Below are 20253 nucleotides of genomic sequence, written 5' to 3' on the forward strand. Positions count from 1 at the left end.
ACATTGTGGGTAGACTTCTGTGCTTAATGCTGAATATCCTTCCAAATGATCAAGTTCATATGGAAGTAAAAACAAAGTAAATGTTCTTTGAAGCAAAGGCCACAGGATCAACTCATTATCAACAATCTAACATCTGTTCCAATAAACAGAAATAAATGACATTTTGTATTTGCATTAGATGCAACTTAAGCTGATAGATGTGTAAATGACTGCACAATATTTACACATTTTCAAGCTATTAGTTCAACAGACTTCCCCGTGAGCACATTTTCAATATAGTACTTGTTAGGAAAATTACCTCTTCTGTCTCTAAACCACTTTAGAAACAGGGAAGTTATATTTAGTAAACTGAAACTGTTAATCCCCAAAATAAGGATTTAGGACTAAATCTTCCAAATTGTGGGTCAAATGTGCATTTGCTTCATGATCCAAGAAAAAAGCCTCTAACAGAACACACAACTTTATTTTGTCAGCTTCAGAGACAGCATAGCATTTACAGATTTACTACATAAAAATTCTCTCATGGAAATGAGTTATTGTTAGGATGTGCCAACATTTCTGTAGTATTTATAACGATGAATTCTAAAATCTAAATAAAACAGAAGAATAACTGGACAGATATTTTTGGTGGTACAGACTGGCTCAAAGACACGACAAACTAGAGCAGAAGCTATTTACCCCCTCAGAAATATGCTGGTATCTCTGTGGACCCAGTAACTTGCAAATATCTGATACTCGTTGGGCAAAACAATCTCCACAGCTTCCACAGTAACACATTTTTTAAAAAACAAATCATGTAATTTTTTTTTCTACCTAGCAAAAGGTATAAAGTAACTTGAGTAAACATGCAACTAAGTACATGGCATCTCCCTTCAGAACAATTTCAAACAACTCTAAGAACAGCACCAGTTTCCATCTCTTTTCCTGCACACTAGTAATACTATTGACTGCTAGAATCATCTTTTAAGATATTTACGTATTAGCTACATTGACTGACAATAATGCCCACTCTATAAGATTCCTAAGTGATTAAGAAACAAAACAAAAAAATAAAACCAAAAATAAACCAGCATATTTTACATATATAAAGATGTCAACGCTACTATAAGCAATAACCCATAGCTTGTTTTCCTATTAAATACAAAGGCTATATTTTAACCTTTGAGGAACCCAAGTTATACAAAATATATAAGGTATCCTAGCGGGATGAAAGGAGAAGCAAGGATAAAAGGAAGAAAAATATTTTCCTGCAATTGAGGAGAAAGAAGTATTCAATCTCATTACATTGTCAAGGAGTTCTTTAGTCTTGCTCAGACAACAGAAAAATTCAAAGCAGAGAGGTAAAATTTTCGAATGTTTTCAAGTGTTCATAAAGTCAAATATATTGCTTACCATATAAGAAAAATGTCACCATCTTATGAAGATAAGCAATTATTCAACTAGTGGTCCAAATTTTAAAAAGTTACTATACCCAAGCACTAAAATGACACACAAGTAAAGACAACTTATAAAACCAGAGAATTCTGATTGAAAAAAAAAAAAAAACAAAAAAACACAGAAATACACAAAAGCTATTGGAATTGAAACAAAATGCACATAGATTTGAAAAAAAATAATCTGTAACACACAGATGCTGCTAGTGTATATGTGGGAAAATGGCTTTTCCGCTGTAATTAAAGGACCTTTTAAATTTATGTAGTACAGAAACTAAATGTGAAATTTTCTGTTTAATAACTTGTATGCCATTTTTCAATCTACGTTAGTAACCAATGTTTATACATCAGGCTGTATACCAGAAGTTACAGTTTTGTCCTGTGAAAGTGTTTTTATTAAGAAAAGGAAATGCAGGACAAAATCACAGTTTCACGTGTTTACCTGTCCAAACTATAAAATTTGATTTTATTTCTTTACAAAACACTATGGCATTTAAATTTAGGCACGCTCAGGCAAATGGTAGAAGTTAGGAACTACATACCCTCCACGTCAGAGGTGCACTAGCAAACTGAATACCTAAAAAGACGTTTTAGAGAATCTATAGAAGAAGATGGTATATTTCATCCTCCATTCTGTCATGTTTTCTAGGATGAAAATGGGGACTTCATGTATATTGAGGTTTGAGACTCACAGACGGATGATTTTGATCTTTGTCTATTTTGATACTCCATCTGCTCAACGGGCTTGATTTAAAAAGAAAGTCAGGTATCTATTACATACTATAGGTGAAGTTGACAGTGGCAAGAAATAACTTCGTTTGTTTGCAAGAATGGAGCCTTCAAATGAGTTCAAGTTTAATTTAGCAAAAACATGTCTTGTTCACTCATCATATAGCTTTACAGAAGTGTATCAAGTCAGTAAAGCAATAGCTATCCTCTTTCAAAATGATCAGAGAACATTCATTTTTATAATATACTGTGAGAAACTATTTAACCAATATATACTTTTTTTTTTAAACTTCTGCATTCTCTGTAACAGATTAGAACAATAGATTAAAAAACCTCAAATTCAGCTTAGCACTAGACATTCCTAGTAACTGTTTTAGTTTATTTCACAGGTTTCCTAAGTATATAACCTGATACCTGAGCATTTCAACTTAGCTGGGAAAATATTCTAGATAGCTTTAAAACCATAAATATCTCCATACTGTATAAACAGCCTTAATTCTGACTCAAACTGATGGGTCAGCCTTAAATTTCTTTTGATTTGTATGTAGTTTCCAGTATCTTTAATAACAAACAGTTTTGAAATTACTATTTGAGATTGTAATCATGCTTATATTATTTTCAGTAGCCAAAGCTCACAGGTTTATAAAATGTGAGGTGAACAACTGATAGCTGTCCTGTTTGTAAACTAACATATACGCAACTGACTGATTAACTTGTCAGTGGATGACACTTGCTGCTGACAAAAGGATGACAAGATCCAGAAAACAGGGCTACTGTCTTAAGTGCTAGCAAGAACTGTTTCTAGAATTGCTTGTATATTCTGTTTAGTCTTCCTAAGATCAGGTTCTTCTACAATCTCCCTTTGCATCTCAGCTGCTCTGTGTTCCACTTGTGGAACTCCCAGATATTTTGTTTTCTTTACTTAACCATTCTGAGTCTTTTTACCCCTTTCCTACTATGCCACAGGACAGACTCAAAACCATTTGTTTTCTAACCTTAGCTCTCTGCTACTCCTCTTTCTTCTGTTATTAAATTTATTTGTCTTTTCCCCTCCCTTCTAGCTCTGCCAGTTTCGTAGTACTACCAGCTGCAGTTCTTGCATTCCTATCAGAATATTCAATCCAACTTAATGAAATCTTAATGAAGATTTCAGTTTCTTTTCATCATCTACTTGCTCCAAATCTTGTACATTTCCTTCCCAAACTTCTAGCCTCGTGGGCCATCTAGTACCAGCCTTCATCCAGTACCCACTTTAGCCACTGTTACATCAGCCTTGGAGTTCCAATCTCTTTCTCTAACTCCTTCTTTAGTTTTGACTTGCATTAGGATATGGAGGACACAACACGTTTCCTCCCCTGTAATGCCTGGTCCCAGCAGGACAGTGAAGAACTAATGCTTCACACCAGCATATTTTTTAAAAGCCACATCCAGGGATTTATTGTACAGATGCGCACACAGATAAGAAGTCACACCCTAACCAAACAGCAAGCCCTTGCTACACATTGCTGGGCTGTTAAAAGGCTAACAAATAATAAATGGACACAAATAATAACATGTGCAAAGGATATTCTTCCATCACTTCATCTCACTAAAATATTAAATTTAAAAAAAAAAAAAAGGCAACTAAAAGCAGCACCTTTTTCACAATAAAAAGCATGGTTAAGCACTTGCCATAGAGTATAACTCCATGAACACAGATCACTGTAAATCACCAAAAATCAGGAGAAAAGGGGAGGAAGCTAGTTGCTAGTCACAGAAACAGAAATCATACATTGAAAAGCTAAAATTTTCCCTTGTTGTTGAAGAAAAATAATCCCAACATGCACAGAACTTGGAAACTTGAATATGAGAGAAAATGATGGAATGAATATATACACAACTGTCTTGGGAATGAATTGCAAGAGCTACATAAAGTTTGTTGTCTATAAATAACAAGAAATTTACGAACATGCATGAAGCAATTAAGTAATTTTGCAGATTATACTAAATTCTATCTTAGCGTGTTTTATTGTTTACCAATTCGTAAATATCAAGCATTGCAATGAAACAACTGACCCTAAGTTTCACAACAGGCAGCAGCTAGCTGGTATGTTGATGATGGATCTCAGCCACGTGGGAAGGACTGGACAAGAAAATCAGAACAGGTAGACTAAAGCTGCCCAAATGGTTTAATAGTGAATGCTCCATAGTGTCTGTCAAGTAAAGAGAGAGAGAGAACATACATATCAGAGAAAGCAAAAGAAACCACTAAACTGGAATGAGAACAAACTATCAGAACAGAAAAAGAGGAGCTTGTAAAGGGAACACAGAAGGAAACAATGCAAGACAAAGCATGCCATTCTGCTCCTTTCTATGTTAACATAGAACTAACGAATATGTTTTTGGTGGAGTTTAAAATACCCTTTAAAGAGCAATAGACCATGCTACAGCTCGTGGCAAGCATCCTGTTAATCATATATGAGGACAAGTTTTGTATGCATGTTTCTAAGATTTAGGTAATTTAAAACAGAAGTTTTATTCTTCCTGATTTCATTACACGTATAAATGAAGAAAAAAATACTTACCTATACTGAAAATTAAACTCGATTTTTTTTGTTCCACATATCATGCTGTAAGTACGTAGTTCTAGTATAAAATTACTATGCTTTTCCAAAAATGCTTACACCAAGGCTTTCCTTTAAAAAACATGATTTAGGTATACATACATTTGTATGTATATACATATCTACAGACTTAAACATAGGTGTATTTATGCATATTATAAATGCACATAAACCACAAATTTTACCTTATTGCTCCTAATTGCAGAGAAAAATGGAGCACTCTAAGTTCAGTTAAATTTACAGAATGGCCACTACAAAAAGACCAAGGTGTTATCACCACATGCCATTATAACCAGAATGTAAATACACATGAGTACTAGTAATACTACATTCAAATTAATACTCTAAATTCTCTTTTGACATGGGCAGGTCCTCCTCTGCCTTTTGAGTTGTAGCCAATGCAATTACTGCCAGAAGACTGTAGACTGGAAGTATCTACGTGAAGAATTTTTGACCTTTCTGAAAGCCTTTTCTTATGGGAAGTACAAAATTTGATTTTAAAGCTATTGAAATGATTGTGGACAACAGAGAACAAAGTGGTGGCAAAAACCAAGCAAACAAATCTGAAAGCCAAGTTATATTTCTATCATTGATTGGTTCTTGCTTCAGAGCCCAGCCAGTGGGGTTTTCAGGAAAAAACAAAAACAAAACAAAACAAAACAAAACAACAAAAACAAACAAAAAAAACCAAGAAACACAAACACAAAACAAAACAAAAAACAACCTTACTACCTTTGTACTCTTCTGTGACTTTCTAGAACATTTTCTACAGGTTAAGCTTAAAATAAGTCCAATCTGGTATACAGTACTTTTAGTTTTCAAGAACTGGATTATGGAAGATCATCAGACTGTCAGTTAAAACTAGTCTACTGTGAGGACAGGCATAAAGGATCTATGTATTGTAGATTGATTTCCTTCCCCTTAGACTAAATGTCCAAGCTCAAATAAAAAAGAATGCCTCCTAAGAAGTCTTGTGCAGGAAAAGACGGTGTATCATCTCATACTTCTCACACTGGCCAAACCATTCCATCGGATTCAGATCACGGGAACAGCAAAGTTACCCCCTATAGGTACACCCCAGTTGGAAAAGATGACCGAGAAGAAAAACAAAAAGCATAAAACAAAACAACAAACCACCCTCACCTACCCACCTCCACTTGCCACAACCTTTTATCCCTTTGCTCAGTTTTTTAGACTGTAACTGTAATGCACAGCTCCCCAGGCCTCCCAGACAATATCCAGTAAATGCTGACCATGCCAGTGCTTCCTAATTCAAGACAGCCATCTACCAAAACAAAAATTTAACTCTGAAGTAATACTTCCAGGTCTGAAACCAGACAACATGAATTCCAATCTTAACTTACATTGCTGCTATTACCATAGACTACACACTATAGTCTGTAACTTTCTACTATATTTGTGCATATCTGTACTATATCTGGATACTGGCTGTCACCCATCCTGCTCTCACCACATGACTTACAGCTCCTAGTAGTAATAATATTAAAGCGTATGTTGCAACTCCTAGTGCACTGGGGACAACAAATGACCATCAATACAATGTCATTTTAAAATCTGTTCCCTCTTTCATGGCCATTACTCGTAATTTTCAAGCAGCAGATACATGTTTGTTGGGATATTTTAACAAGAAAGCAGCCAGCAGGCAATATTTTCCTGCAGCTGGGGAGCAGGTGGTAATGAGACAAACACTTGCTTAATACATACCAGCCTGCTCTCAACATTTGCTCTTTTATTTCCAATTACTCTCGAGTGCCCAACCATAGTGATGGACAATATATGCTGATCAAAGGCATTATGCGTGGAACATACTCAAAACTGTAGAGGGTATGTGAAAAGGTAAGACAAATGGAGAATTATGTTCCAGAGCTATTAACTACTAAACAAAACTATAAATAAATAAAATTAACTGTCAGAAATTATTTGACATTAATTTATAACGAACAAAATTATCAGAATTCTTCTAGTCTTTGTAAGGGTCTAAATGTATTTGGGAATCTATTTGAGACCTGAATAGAGCTTAGTTTTAGTTATAGACTCAACAAAGACTAGGTAAGAATGAGAAAAAAATACAATGAAGGAATACATTGGATTAGCAGTTCTATGCTTAAATGAGCACTGCTAACACAAGTCTTAGCTCCTCCGTCATATCCCAAACTTCTAGTGTAAGTACAAGAGTTTGCGCTATTGGTTGACAAACTGGTTTGAGGAACTGATGCAAGTTTTATTGCTTTATATGTCCTGGGAGCGGGGATTCATCTTTACCTACATTAGCCCCCTGACCTGTTTTACCATATTGCCACACGAAAACCTGTACGAGCACAGGAAATGGGTGGTATGGAAAAGGAATGAGCTCCTGGGTTATACCAGATTAAGCTGCATGTGAAATTACTGCTACAGCTATGAAAAAACATACAAAACATTGTATCATGAGATAAATGGGTATGAATGTGCAGCTCATTTCCTATGCCACAATAACTTTTCAAACATGGCTTTACCATGCATACACATTCTACACCAAATTAATACATTATCAATTACCACAGAGTAAACCACTTTGCTCTAAGGAAAAGCATGATACTGTGGTCATTAATGTGGAAGAGGAAAAGCTAACATGCTTTAGATCTACCTTTTAACTTACTGCACACTATCTTGCTCTCCTTGGTCCTAGGATAGATAATAAAAGTCAAGTTTCAAAGTAAAAAGCTTGCTTCTGTATTTGATACAGAAAATATGAATTTGTGTTTGATTCCGAGACTATTGTGTATTTTTTTTGCTTGTGTGTGTAAGAAAATGAAATGTAAACTGGATAATATGATCACTCTGTCATACCAGCTCCCTTTTAAGTATTACTTAAACAAATGAATCACCCAGGACTACTATTTTTAAACTCATATTCAGTATCTATTTTCTTTTTTTTTATTGGAGTAATTGCATTTTATTTCCAGACAACACTTAATGTTACAGCCCCCTCTGCTGGATATTTTAGGAGATACCGTTACACAATACTCTGGAAAAGATTCTTCTCAAAATAAATCTAAAATAAATTAAGAAAATATATGAGAGCCTGTAACAGGTCTTTGAGTCATTCTTACCTACTGTTACTCATAGTTTAGCAATCATCTTTACAGAAGTGCTGTAGTATCAAGTAAACCTACTGACACCTTCAGTCTTTTGTTATCAGGCAGTCTAGGCAAAACCTGATTTCAAACGTTGTGTTAACATCCTTAGAAATTTAGGCAAAGGGTTCTTAAACTGAGACTCAAGAAAAACCTTGCATCAGGTCATAGGGAAGAACCACACTTTTTAGAATGGCCATTCAATACCAGAACTGTGCAGAAAAACACCTGCAGGCAACCAACCCAGACAGTTTTTCATAAACAGTGTTCCAGAACTCCACCTTGACACAACATGAGGTGCTTATTTGAGGCTGCAAGCAATGAATTCAGCTTCTCAAGATCCAGAGACAAAGACAAGGATTTGTACCATCATTTTCTCTCAAAACACATTGTTAATTTGCACTTCTCTGATTCTCAATTTCATAATGATGAGTTATGTATTTTTTTTTCCAAAAATAGTTCTAAAATCAGTAATCTCTATGCCTCTCTGTAACCAAGCCTCAAGTGAAGGAAAACCTCAGTTTGTCTGCAACATCTCTGTTTTCCTTATTTATTAATTCATTATTAAAAGACTTTCAACTTTGCCCCTCTTCTCTTCCTGTCCCCTTCAGAAGAGGGGAGAGTAAGACTACTGTGCTTACTTTAACTGGCTTAGTTTGACTCACAGGTGCAGGCATGGCTATGGCACTCTGGGCGTAAGGCTGGTGATGGGGTGCTTGAACTCCATGATCAGAATATGGCTAATATAAAAAATAAAAATAATAAAAAAAAAAGTGAGCAGAAAAGCTTATTTCATCACGTGATTTTAAATTCCTTGTAACTTCAAATTGTCGAGTAATATATACTATTTATATATACATATGTATATAAACAGCTACTAAACTTTTTAGAAACAGAGATATCACTATTTAAACATGTTATTCCTAATGTATCAAAGTTTGGCTAATTTAGTTTGTTTAGATCACTATCATAACTTTAATCTACCTTATTTAGATTAGTGCCAGAAAGCATTTTCTTTTACTGAAGTAGCACACTTTTGTAGTACAAAGCTATTTCAGTCAGCTCTAACTGGAACAGTGTTTAAATATTATACAACAAATACTGAGATTTGTGTGTTTTATAAAAGGAGAAAAAAACCAGCAACACAAGTTTTGTATTGTTCAAGAAGAAGGCTGTAGTGGTATTATTTATGTGTATCAGAATTTCTCACCAAAGATGTTTGGAGTATCAGTTTTGGTACTCATCTCTTGTAGCAATACAATTATCTCCAACTTTTGTAAAAATACTTTATTACTGAGCTAATTTACCATTTATTCTGACATCTCTGTTAAGGAAGATGAATTAACAAAGAGGAAGAGTACCAATTAATCATAACACATTTTCAAATTTTAATACTTTTTTTTTAGTCTATTACGGTCATTTTTCATACCCAATCATAAAGAAATAGCCTTATTGTACATTAAAAATCTCTCAAAAATTAGAATTGCTACTGATACAGAAGCAAAAAAAAATTGTAAGCGAAGCATAGCAGAAACTACTCTCAATTCATTCTGCTCTTCTGAATATTCAGAGACTAGCTTCTACTTACACAGAAAAAGAACTACTTAGAGAAACTCATAGTTTGGATAGATTAATTCAGCATTCTGAAGATCATGACTCCTATTTTATTTAAATATTATCTTCTAATAAAACAATTTGATGAGCCTTTATACTGCTGTCAGACACCTGTGACCCTCTAAAATATTTCCGAACCTAAGCATCCTCCTAGAAAATTGGAAGAGATACTCTAATCTGAAGACAACTGAAAACGAATTAACACTGCAGCAGTATGGATTTGGTGGAAAGTACGTGGAACTGCTGACGTAAGTGCTCTGAACTACCTGTGCTTAAACTAAATGTGTTTTTCAATTGCAGATAAATGCTTCGACTGAGAATAAAAATGATCATGAAAATACCTCTGGAACTGCAGCTTCCACTAGAAGGAAAGGAGGAGGTACACAACCACCTTCCTGGGCAATCCCTACTGGCTGATAAATGACTTCGGAAGGGTGCACATGAAAGAATGAAGGTGAAGAAGCAGGAGACTGAAATAAAACACATTACTTCCATAAATTAACATGATTTATACACTATAAATAGCAAAGCTTATTTTACAGTCATCTTTGCTACATATAAACAAAGTTAAAGCTTTAAATCAAAGTGCCAAATTCATCTTCACTAGGAAAGAAGCTAAGAAACCTAAAGAAACAATCTGACGGGGGAAGTAGTTAGGCAAGTCAGATAGCAGGATAAAACAGAGATGTCCTTAAATCCCTTTAAAAGATTTTTGAAATTTCATCGACATTTTAGAGAGCATTGTTAGAGAATTCCGAAACTGTTTTATAAAGTTTTGGAATTCTCTAACAATGCTCTCTAAACTGACACTCTCAAAGTCACATATTGTACAGTTATAATTTGCTTACAAAAATGTTATACAAAAAAACCTTTTTGATAATTTAACACAAACTTCTTCGGAAGAAGAGGGGAAGCAGATGATTTCTTTACAAGAAGTTTTTGCTTAATGTTTCAGTAAATGCTATTTTATGCCTTCTATTGTACCAGAAACGTTGCAGATGCATTGATAAAATATAGCTATTTATTTCACCAACATTGTAAATAGTGGGAAATTTCATATTAGCATTTGATTTGAAGAAAAAAACTACTGAAAAAAAATGGATGACCACATCCTATCTTTAAACTAGATGCAAACTAATGGTAAAATGGTGCAACTGTGAACTGTATTTACCTGTGGAACAGACCACTGCCACTGACCTGGAAGACACTGTGTTGGTGCCTAAACTCAGACAGAAGATATTACTTATATAATCAAAAACATGCACAGAGATACACCTTCCCAACAAACTAGATTCAAAATCATCCCAAATCCTCATTCAAATCTTAATTAAGAAGAACTAATGATTTTCATAGACCCCCAAATAATTCAAGAACATAATTTTGTCTACTTCCATTCATCCTCTGAGCTGGGCATTTCATTGGTTCCAAAATAACGAAGCATCTATAAAATGTGGCTAAGTAAGAAAATATACAAAATGCAGTTAACTTTCCAATACACATGAAGCATGCTGCAGAAGTTCAGCAGTGGGCCAACAAGACAGTTAGGGAACTGAAGAACAGACATACCAGGATACTGACAGAACTGGGTTTGTTCAGCTTCAAAAAGGATGAAGGTGGGAGGGTATAGCTATCACTGGCTACAACTACCTAATGGGCGGGCATTAGTATGACCAAGCCAGACTCATCAGAGGTGTTCAGAGCACAAGAGTTAATGGACAAATGCTGAACTTGAACATTCTATTCAGACACAAGGAGGAAAAGAAATTAAAACAAAATAAAAAAACCAAATCTTTTACCAGGAGAAGGATCAATTATTGGAAGAGTCTGTCGAGAGAGGTTGTAGAATCTCCATCAGAGATTTTAAAAATTCAACTGGACAAATTCCTGAGACACCTGACCTAACCAACACTGCTCTGAGCAGGAGTTTGGCTTAGAATGATAAAAAAAAAAAAGAATGGTACTAAGACAGTTGTCTGGCAACAAAGAAAAAAATAATTTATTCCATTTCCATGTAATTAGACAGGTAGGTAGAAATCATATACTAGTGAAAAATCATCTTCAATAAAGTTAAAATCTGTTTTAAGCAGCTATTTTGAACAGTCTATTTTTTAAGAATAAACGGAACTGGGACAGCATTGCAAACAAAAACTGCATGTCTGGAAGGAGTATCAACACTCTGAAAGTAATTTTCAAACAGATACCTGATAATGATAAGTAGGAGGCTGATAAACCGGTTGAGCTACCATCACAGGTGAGCTGGACACAGAGCGTGACTTTAAGACAAAAAAGTTACAAGTCAATGCAGCAATTTCATAAATTGTCACTCCTTTAACTTATCTTAAATACTATATGCTGAACCACCTCCCCTGCCTTTTGAAAATGCATTTACTAGGTTTTAACTTTCATTTAGGTTCTTCAAGACCACTGCTTCCCGGGGGCCTACACAATAAATGAAGCAATATGGCCAATCTAAGTTGTCACTGACATATTCCTATCCTCTCCACAGCCCCAGACGTTATCTTCCCTTTTCCAATTCCCTTCCTTCCACCAACCCCAGCACTTGTATGATTTGGCAGTGAGACAGTTCAAGGAACTAAACCAGCTGGAAATCTGTTTGTTGTGGGGGACCAGTTGAGGGTCAGCTAAACACCAGCAAAATAAAGGGGGCCAACTGCACCAAACCCACTGAAGTCAAACAATTAATCTACTACATTCTTCCTCCTATAATAAGCAGTACTCCTAGCATAGTACTGACTATAAGATTACTTTGTTCATCTAGCAGTATGTTCTCCTTTCACCCTCAACATAGCAGCTATTGCAGCTGAATAATAAATGAAGCCAATCAAGGGTCATGAGCACCAAAGGCTCCTCAGTATTAGTAAAAAACAAACAAAAAAAAAAAAACAAAAAAAACATTTAAATATCAAACATAAGGCATAGCTGGAGAAACCAGAAGCAGGAGGGAATTAGAAACGCTGCACACATCCTTGTCCATAGAAAAGCATGTATACAAAAATCTGTTACTTACTGGCCATGGCTGTGGAACAGAAGCAACTTCAGGAGTATGAAAGTAAGCCACGCCATTATGGTAAATATAAGGATATCCACTTGAAGTAGTCAAGTACATTGTACCAGATTCCGGTATTACAGTAGAACCTGAAAGTGAGTTAACAGTAATTTTTGTTTGTTTGTTTGTTTTTTTTAGTGTGAAGGTCATAAAAAAGGAGGGAAGATCATTTCTGATCTTCAAAGAATCAAAACACCCAAAAGAACGAACATGGGACTGCATGTGCCTAGTGTCACCTCAGCTCCTTCTAAGAGAATCACAGGATGATGCCAGAGGTAATTTGGAAGGGCTGCAGAATATAATGTGTATCAATTACTCAACACAACTAGAACGTGATGTACAGCAGTACTTGAATTTTGAACCCTGATTTTTACCCGCTTCTGGAATAGACAGTAGATATATATATATACCTAAGACATATACCTAAAAAAGAAGATTGCTTTTCTTTCATTCCTACTGCCTTAAATTGAAGTTTAAGAGATCCATAACACTGGATTAGTTGAGCTGCAAAAGACAATGATAAATGAGACTACCAAAGGAATGGTTTCTTCAATTCTGCTGAATACAATACAGCTGCAGCCTTACAGTGACTCTGCAAGTCTAGACTTGCACAAGCCTCCAAATGAGCAAACTATCCTAACAACTAAGGTTAGTAGGCTGAACATGAGAGCAGAAAAACTGAAATCAAATACCAGGATATATATCCAGATGCCAATATGGTCTTGTATCACACTTTGAATCTAGACACATTGAGCACAAGAGTCAGGAGAAGGAAGCAACAAAAGTCTGGCAATGCAACTGATGAAGTCCAAGTCAAAGATGAAAAGGAAAACAAAGCACAACAAAAACAAACAAAAACCCCTCCACCAACAATTAAAAAAATACAAACAAATGTAAACCCTCAACAATGGCTGAGCAAAGACCATGCAGAATAATTTCTGGAGAAAATTTATTCTGCAGAATAAAGAATTCCACTTCCCCTGGGCAAATGCTACCCTACAAATTTAAAAGGGAGAAGGGCATACCTACGCATATGGAGGGAGAAGAGAGAAATCTCCTGTCTTGAGTGAAAGTATGCCTACAGCAACAGTGGTAATGCACATATGAACTACTTCTCATCAATAAAATGACAATAAAAACTAAAGAAAACTTTAGAATTCAACTGAAATTATTCTGAGTATTGTCCTCAAATGGAAGAAAAATATACTTAATTTGCTGCTGCATTCCTAAAGTAAAATATTTTACATCTCTGATACATAGCCTTTACTGAGGAATAACAAAATAGCATGTCTGGCTACATCAAAAAAACCTGTCGGATCTCATCTTAAATGGTATGATTTAATCTTTTTCAATGTACTATGGAAATAAAACTGTCCTTGGCAGAAGCGGAGGGCATCTTCTCTGATTGTAGATTGTACTCTGAAGTCAGTACAATGGAAAGGTCTCCCCCAGAAGAACATCTTAACAGCATACTTGCCCAAGATAAAGACTAGTTATCTGACAAAGGTGGCTCATCAACAGTCCTCTTACGCAAGTGTTCGGCCTAGACAGTTCTTTGTCAGAGAAGGAACCCCTAGCATCTATGTCTTTATTGCACAGCAGAGAACTGTCATAACTGAGTGGAGACTGAAACCACCTACTCTTTATTGTGTCTGCTGAAGAAAGCAAAGTGCAACGGTTCTGATGGATTTTGCTAATATAAATAAATGATTAGTGACAACCCAATCGGTGAACCAGCAAAACCTGCTTTGTGTTGTAGAATCTATGGGGACTGATTCTTTCTTTTAAGTGTTTAGACTTGACATTGTGTCTGGCAACTGAGATAAAAATTTCCATTCAGCTTGTTCCTACATAGATAATCTTTTCCAAGACAGTCAGTAATACATTAAGAGATAAAATAACTCAAGATCATCAATCCCAGACACTCCAAATCTGGACATTTCCACTAGTATCTATTTACTTCCGGTGCTAACTACTCTGAGTCTGTTCTGTCCACAGCATTAATGCAATGCATGACCAGGCACTTCTTGCTTAGAAACTAAAATGACTAATGACACTTACATACATAATAGAGAAAGGCAAGTGAAAATACATACGAGGAATCCGTATTTGTTGCTTTCTTATTGCTGGACCAATATTCAACTTCTTATCCTTATAACTAAGCTTTTTAGCCTAGAATTAAAAAAAAAAAAAGGCACTCAGTATTTTTATTTTCTACATAAATCTAAGGACCCAAGAATCAAAAAACAAAGGCAGGCAAGCTACTTAGGGTTTCACCCTCCACTGCTTTTTATTTACAGTGCCTCTCAATAAAACAAGAACTACACTAGATCCTTTTTTATCTTATCCTTATACTTCACATACACAAAAGCAATTATTAGTAATTTCAAATATTACTTACTCCTTATGGAGCCTCTTGAGTAACAGATACCTATTTTTTTTTTGAGGTTTTACCCTTCTCCTCATACAATCATTTTTTTACTACTTTTACAAAGCCATTGTGTACAGAAATGGGTAACTGCAAATATAAATATTAAATTTCATTTTTTCATGATCATGATGTTATTTTACCTAGAATTACTTATTGCTGTCGTCTTTTGTAATAAGCCCAGAACATAAAACATGCTTTTATTTTATATGAGGCTGTCTTAAACCTTCCTTATATCCAGGGCAACAAAACATAAAAGCACACCAAAACTGATATCCTAGTAAGGTTAAACTATAGCAGAAGAACTAAAAAAAGTGCCAGGTACAGACAAGTAAAGCTGTTTTTTCCAATAGCTATACAATTCCTAAACCACCACACGACAGCGCAAATTCTTCAGTGTCAAAGCTGTAATTTTTCCAGTAAGGAGGTAATAGTTTACTTATTAAAGAAGATTATAGACAGAAATAGAAATTACATCCAACAGATGAACAACAGTTAAGTAATGAAAATATTTTCTTCATTTGAGCCCTACTTAGTGAAATAACTGAACACCTATGCATAATACAAAGTCCCACATAAAGACTTGAAAGTTAGGAAAAGGCTAAACTTTTTTTTCTTAATTTTCGTGTTCATAAAAAAGGATTATCTATTGCAAACATACCTACCTAGCTTATTAACCATTGAGCAACTCCTGGAAAATTGATGCAAGTTTCAGTCAAACTGCATTCCACCACAGACAACAGAAGATGAACCTTCCCAATGTAATATATTTCATCGATGTGATCTATCACAATTTAGGCTGTTTTTTTAATGTATGACTTCCTCAGTTAAGAGAAATACCTAATCTGTGCGAATTTCTTCAGAGTGTTTAATACAGCACTGCATGAAAAGTTACCTGCAATGCTAAAGAAAATTAAATTAACAGGAAAAGCTGTGATGATGAAAAAATGAATACAGAAAGATGGGAAGAGGTAGTATTAGATGCCATAAAATATGACTGGAAAGAGGATTCCAGTGAAACTCCTCACGGTCTGTTTTTAAGACTAATTCAATTTAATACACTCAAAGACTGCAAAACAGAAAAAGAAATTTCTGAAGACGTTACTGATGATAGAAAAGTAGGATGCAAAAATAAATGCAAATGACTATCAGAGCGCCATATAAATGCAAAGAAATCCAATAGTATAAAATAAAAGATCATTCATTTAAGGCATAATAAATTATTAAAGTTTGGAAACTCCACTAAAGATGTCTGAAAAAAAAAAAAGAGATCCTAATTGATCTTAAGATGAATAACAGTGGGATGCAGAAGTGAAAAAGGTGATGTTATTGTACGACATCTACATCAAAGCACTTCCAGCAGACAAAAAGCTTAGTCTCATTCAGTGGAAAAACACCACTAAGACTTCACTGGAATAGCCTTTCAGTTACAGGCAAAAGTCCTACACCATTTTCACGACGGTAGTAAGTACCCTTGGAGTTCTTCTAGTTCACAGAAAGAAAACAATAAAAACTGGGGAAAAAACAGGTGTTCCTCTCTGTGTACTCTTTTGTCTCCACACGACCATGCTTTTTGAAAATACCCCAAAAGATTTCTTTTAAAATGTCCCAACTTTTATCTTGAATTTGAGCACATGAATTTTCAACAAAGCCCCAGTATTTTAATACTTTATTTTTTGCATTTGGCAGAGGACATTGTGCAGGGAGAGGAAAAAAAGAAAAATAGTATCCAAGGCTTCCTAAATCTCTCAGTACCTTCACAGGTATGGATACCAACCAACTGACCTACCCAAAATATTCCATCCAGAGAATGGAACACATGTTTACGAAGTAAGAAGTGAAGAGCTAATATCCAGCTGAACAGTTAACCCAGTCTCAAGGGAGGTTCTAGAGGGAACATCAAAACAGTAATGCAGCTAAGCAGAGAAGCAACCATTATGTGACATAAAATTACCATTTAAGACTTCAAGTGAATTTAATTATTTCTGAAAAGAGTTACATCAGTTCTGACAATCAAATATAAAAATAAAATAAAAGAAAGCAGTTGTCTTTCCTAACTCCCCACAAGATTTTGACAGCAATGGATTTTCCAGTAAAGCAAGAGAAAGCAATTGTGAAGGAGAAAGAGTAATCAGAATGCATTAGAAAAACAGTCCTTAAGGAGCAAAGGTAGAACAAGAAAGTAAACACTGTATGTCAAAGTAAAACGTTCTACTAGGAAGTGGCAGCTCCTTTCCCTGGTTCAACAAGATATTGGTATAAAGACATAGTGACCAATCTTAACAGATATACAAATCCACAGTAGCAAACTCAAAAGACTAATGTGAAACGAATTATTTAAGAGAGAATCATAATGGGGAATATTACTTACCTCTTGTAGTATCTTCTGTGCATCTTCCTGAGTTTCAAAAGTAATGAAGCCATACCTAAACAAAAAGAGAGCTATGTCTCTGAAGTTCATATTTTCATACATTGTACATCAATACTTTACATCTGGTAGAAATGCCAACAGAAAGTAAACTACTAGAAAAAAATCAGCCATGTAGAAATGAGACTAGTACCAACCGTAATCTTCATTTGTTAATATAATAATCCTTACTCTAGTCTTTCTAATATGTTTAAGTAGATGGTCATACGTTATTGTTTACATGCAGTGAATGAGTAGCTCAAATAAACAGCTAGGCAAAACCTGCTGCATTATCTATGTTACACAGTGAATGTCTTTAGTTCCTTCTTTTTTTAACAAAGAGATTCTGATTTGAAGCTCTCACTTGTTATGAGTACCCAAGATGAGACATTTGGATTTTTTTTTTTTTATTATTATTAACTGTGTATGCTCCACACTTCCATAGTCACTGCCCAGTACGTTAAATAGAGTTCTCAGAAAAATCAGCAATGCACAGATGGTGTCTACCTGTGAATTATTCTTGTCAGTCTTGACATGACTAACATTAAACAACAGTTTTGTGGTGCACTCGAGGATGAAGTATTCTCACATTTCACGACATAATATATCTCTTTCACCACATCTCTTAACTGCTGCAACAAATCAGGCTTTCTATAAAGAACTCCTACTGTACCAAACCCCCTCAATTAATTCCCAGAGAAATCTATGCTACTGAATGTGGTATTGTCTGAGCAAAAATAAGTATCTGATCATAAAATTAAAATCTGTACCACAACATGTACGTACAATTTGTGGTTTTTTTTTTTTTTTTTTCCCCCAAAAAATGAACTTCAACTTTCAGAATTTCAACTAATGGTTTTGGGTGCGTAATTTCTAAGGTTCATGGCTCATTTCCCAAGTTCAGACTTCAGAAAATACTGAGAAGGCCTCTGTCATTCCAGTCAGCATATCAGAACTTCCAATACAAAATACCAAACTTTCTGAGCATTTCTATGCTTATGTGAGTACAGAGGCTCTGACCACCCATACTGTAAAATCCATGAGCTTTTGCTACATTGCCTTCTCTAACCAAATTTGGAAACATTTTTAAAACCAAAGACTACAGAAGCTAGTTCCCTAGCTGGGGACCTTACCTACAGAGCTTCTTCATTCTGTGTGCTATCTGGACAATAAACTAATTACATGTACTGAATCCCATAGAGTAAGTTTCTTAAATCACTTGTCAACTACAAGCAATAAAGCTTGTGCTTGGATTTCAGTAGAAATCCCAAATATCACCATAAGATTCTTTCCCAACATCTTTAGTTTTTATATGGATGCGTGTCAAATTGTCAAATACTTCTTGGAATTTAGTGAAAGGACAGGAGACTTCATGACAGATCTGGGACCAGGATCATGCAAGTGTACTCTATGCTATTATGACCTTCAGCTCAGCGAGTGATTTGCTGACCAATGTTACCTACTGACAGCACTAAAATTAGGAGATTCAGACCACACAACATCCTACTCAGAAGAAAACTTCTCAACTAAGAAAATAACAAGTATAAATTGTCATGCATATTCCTTTTTGTCTCAGCCCTCTTTCCACCCTTCTGTTGCAGTACAGTTCCCCACTTTACTGTCCTTCACCATCCCTTATGTTTAAACAAGTACTTTACTGCCCAGTCTGAATCTTTCTCTGTATTTATTCTTTGGCATTTTTCTCTTTACTGACTTCTAGTCTTAGTTCCCTTTTCTGCAATCATGATTCATTCTCAGATTTGTCCCGCGTTCTTGTTTGAAAAATCTTCACAAAATAATCCTGGTTCTTGCGCTGTACTCCAGCACAACGAGGTACATCTCGCCTCCTCCTCTGTCCTCAGGTTCCTTTCCACACTGGCTCTCAGCAATAAAAATTATGTATTTTTAACAGATAATCCAAAAAAGGGTAATATGATTAAATTATTATTAAAAAACAACAGAAAGGATCACGATTTTTCTGTCTTGTTATACACAGCTTCATCTTATAATAACATGACCACAGGGTTTTTGAGTTATGCAAGTCACAAAGCCATTTATATCCTGATATTAGAGAACAAGAGCAGATTTGTGCATACATGGAATATTTCGGGCTACCAATTTCATGTATTAATAAGGTTCTGAGCTATGAAAATTTTAATAGAATTCACTGTAGTCAGGCAACTTTCTGTTATATTTTCAATTCATAGAGCATGCTTACTTACTATACCAACCCCTTTGATATTCCAGCTCTGTCATTTACTATCTTCACCTCTCTCACACAGCCATACTGAGCAAAAAGCTTCCTCAGGTCATTTTCATTAGTCTAGTAAAATAAATTAAGAGGAGGGAAAGAAAGGAAAGAAGGAAAGAAGGAAAGAAGGAAAGAAGGAAAGAAGGAAAGAAGGAAAGAAGGAAAGAAGGAAAGAAGGAAAGAAGGAAAGAAGGAAAGAAGGAAAGAAGGAAAGAAGGAAAGAAGGAAAGAAGGAAAGAAGGAAAGAAGGAAAGAAGAGCTTATTTGTGTAGTTATTCAAGGAATATTTCCATAAGACTTTTAAAGGATATACTTTGAACAAAGTTTGCCACAAACTGATTATAACCCTGGATTAAATGACAAAAGAATAAGCAGGAACATGTGACTCAAAGCAAGAGAACAGCATCACTATTTAATAACTGCCTTTTCATATTCAGCAATAACACTAGAAAACCACTAAAATATTAAAATGTTTTATTGGATTTACATAACAATCCCTTTACAGGTATGATCACTGAAGACAGTTAACAATATGTGACTTTTATATATATATACATATATATATATATTATACACATTATATA

General features: G+C 35.0%; 1 protein-coding gene across 13 annotated transcripts in view; it reads right to left on the reverse strand.

Annotated features, from left to right (window-relative positions):
* The window catches only part of BOLL (boule homolog, RNA binding protein), a 46016-nt gene that overhangs the window by 6368 nt on the left and 19395 nt on the right, over positions 1-20253 (reverse strand). For 8 of the 13 annotated variants that reach the window (XM_083843060.1, XM_083843069.1, XM_083843059.1 and 5 more), the window contains 8 exons: positions 19650-19741; positions 17383-17437; positions 14680-14755; positions 12545-12672; positions 11718-11789; positions 10688-10735; positions 9858-9986; positions 8544-8642 (listed from right to left, as the gene is read on the reverse strand). In XM_083843060.1, coding sequence (XP_083699186.1) covers positions 8544-8642; positions 9858-9986; positions 10688-10735; positions 11718-11789; positions 12545-12672; positions 14680-14755; positions 17383-17437; positions 19650-19741 — 699 coding nt within the window. Of the gene's footprint in view, positions 1-1533; positions 7821-8543; positions 8643-9857; positions 9987-10687; positions 10736-11717; positions 11790-12544; positions 12673-14679; positions 14756-17382; positions 17438-19649; positions 19742-20253 lie in introns of those variants that run through there. The other 5 variants (XM_083843071.1, XM_083843062.1, XM_083843061.1 and 2 more) reach the window with 5 other exon arrangements.

This window comes from Anser anser (assembly GCF_964211835.1).
Source record: "Anser anser genome assembly, chromosome: 6".
In the NCBI taxonomy this organism is placed as follows: Eukaryota; Metazoa; Chordata; class Aves; order Anseriformes; family Anatidae; genus Anser; species Anser anser.